Source organism: Neovison vison, chromosome 1, assembly GCF_020171115.1.
Source record: "Neovison vison isolate M4711 chromosome 1, ASM_NN_V1, whole genome shotgun sequence".
NCBI lineage: Eukaryota > Metazoa > Chordata > Mammalia > Carnivora > Mustelidae > Neogale > Neogale vison.
Window position 1 is genome coordinate 148,419,573 of NC_058091.1, and position 2,658 is coordinate 148,422,230.

Here is a 2,658-nt window from a genome sequence, read left to right on the forward strand (position 1 = left end):
ATATAGAAAGATTAAATTGTAGAAATGCCTAAGTACTTATGAGTATTTCCAACTATGTATTTTTCATATCACAAGCAATGTTTTTTCTATATGTATCTTCAAATAGGTAGTAAAGTGATTATAAATAAAATGTCAATAAGTATGTGTTCATCGATTTCCTGAATTCTTGTGTTCCAGGAAACAAAAAGTCAAACCATTGATCATGAGGCAGGTGAATGAGAGCGTCCCACAGGAGTTCATCCTTCTTGGTTTCTCAGATCGACCATGGCTGGAGCTCCCGCTCTTTGTGGTCTTCCTCATTTCTTACATGGTGACTATCTTTGGGAATCTGACCATTATTCTAGTGTCACGCCTGGACCCCAAACTCCATACCCCCATGTACTTTTTTCTTACCAATCTGTCACTCCTGGACCTTTGCTACACCACTAGTACAGTTCCACAGATGCTGGTAAATTTATACAGCACCAGGAAGGTGATCAGTTACGGCGGCTGTGTGGCCCAGCTCTTCATGTTTCTAGCCTTGGGGGCCACTGAATGTGTTCTCTTGGCCGTCATGTCCGTTGATAGGTTTGTAGCTATTTGTCGGCCTCTGCATTACTCAGTTATCATGCACCAGAGGCTGTGCCTCCAGCTGGCAGCCGCATCCTGGATTACTGGTTTTAGCAACTCAGTGTGGTTGTCCACCCTGACTCTCCAGCTGCCGCTCTGTGGCCCCCACATAGTAGATCACTTTCTCTGTGAAGTCCCTGCCCTGCTCAAGTTGTCCTGTGTAGACACAACAGCCAACGAGGCGGAACTGTTCCTTGTCAGTGTGCTGTTCCATCTGATACCCCTGACGCTCATCCTAGTATCATATGCTTTCATCGTCCAAGCAGTGTTGAGGATCCAGTCAGCCGAAGGCCGGCGAAAGGCGTTTGGCACATGTGGCTCCCATCTGATTGTGGTGTCACTGTTTTACGGCACCGCGATCTCCATGTACCTACAACCGCCATCCCCCAACTCCAAGGACCAGGGGAAGATGGTGTCCCTCTTCTATGGGATCATCGCACCCATGCTGAACCCCCTTATATACACACTTAGGAATAAAGATGTAAAGGAGGCCTTTAAAAGGTTAGTTGCAAGAGTCTTCTTGGTCAAGAAATAAGGGATATACAAATGATCGGTGTTGTAAGCACTTAATATTTACTTGGCTTCCTAACTTTTCTTCAAGTTGCCCTGTTTTCATCATTCCAACATGGACACTATTGTGATGATCTCCCTCAAATAAAATGTCATTGACAGAAAGCTACCATAGGTCCTGGTGCCTCAACACTCATTGAACCGGTACCTGGAAGGAGGCTTCCAGCTGACCAGAAACTGTGTGACTTTACATCACTGTTTGCAGCATTTGCTGAACTTGGGCCTGAGAATGTGGTAAAAGCCAGAAATCCTGGCTCTGGTAATATCAGTAGTACAAACACAACTATTTTTTCCTCACATAATTAAGAGAGGTTTACCAAAACCCTGAAAAACAGCTACTTTAAAGCTGAATCTGAAGTTTACAACCCTAGCTTCAAATTCTACCACTCCCACATCAGCATGATAATAAAAATCACTAATTTTCCATCTAGAATTGCACTCAGATTTTCATTCTCTTGTCATGTTCCTATACTCATGTTTTCCTCCTAAATCAAAGCATCCCTTTTTATTTCCTTTATAGATCAAATCCTAGGTATTATTGGGTTGAGCTAATTTTTACTCCTTTGAAATTTTTTTCATAACTTTCCAAATTATCAATATTATTATTATTTCTTAAACCCCAAAGCACAGCCTGGATCTTAAAATAGCATGCTGTGTCATGATTTCCAGTGATTTCTTATTCATACACTTGGCTTGCACAAAACCATCTCATTGCAGGTTGGTATCCCTGAGAGAACGCAGATGGGATCATCCTGTCTCCCTCAGAAGTTCATCGAGGTGCTAGGGAAGTAGAACATGCTTATATGATCAGTTGGGTTTTTTGGTGTTGAGTGATTTATTCACATTACAGTTATTTAATTGTGTTGTTTTTCTCCCTTGTTTTCTTCTACCAATATATTATACATATAGGGAATACAATAGCTGAAAGATACATTTGTCATGTTTCTCCTTAAAATCTGCAGCAATACCATGTATTTTTGCCACAATATAATGAAAACTGACAAGAGAAATACACCTGATCTGCCAAGTTCCAATTTCAGTTCTCTTTCTTATGAGAAGTAACTATCATTACAGGACTAAATGGAAGCAAAATACTAGTAGAGTATATTAAAAACATAATACTTCCCTCAGTGAAAATTGATTTATTTCTAAAGGTCCGAATAAATGATATATCAGATAACTAGAAGCAAATGTACATTCAAAGCCAATGTCAATGAAACTTGGTAAATTATGAGAACATAGACAAAAGATCAAAATTGAAGTAGTTTTTGATTTTTAAAGGAAGGATTAGTTGACTTATATTATACGGGTATATTTTATTTTATCCTGACATATAATTTTATGCTGGTAGAAAATGATTTACAGGGAAATTCTGTAAGCTATTATCAGTTACATTGTGATTATTAAAAATATGTATAACCCTTTATGTGAATTCATTTAGAATATAGATTCATTTAGAATAAGACATACAAACTAACT

The 2,658-nt window shown here is 39.1% G+C and overlaps 1 protein-coding gene across 1 annotated transcript; it reads left to right on the top strand.

Moving 5' to 3' along the window:
• The first annotated feature begins 202 nt into the window (after nucleotides 1-202).
• Nucleotides 203-1,144, top strand: LOC122900293 (olfactory receptor 2B6). Its single transcript, XM_044238856.1, has one exon. The coding sequence runs from the start codon at nucleotides 203-205 to the stop codon at nucleotides 1,142-1,144; it is 942 nt and encodes a 313-aa protein (XP_044094791.1).
• Nucleotides 1,145-2,658: the final 1,514 nt, after the last annotated feature.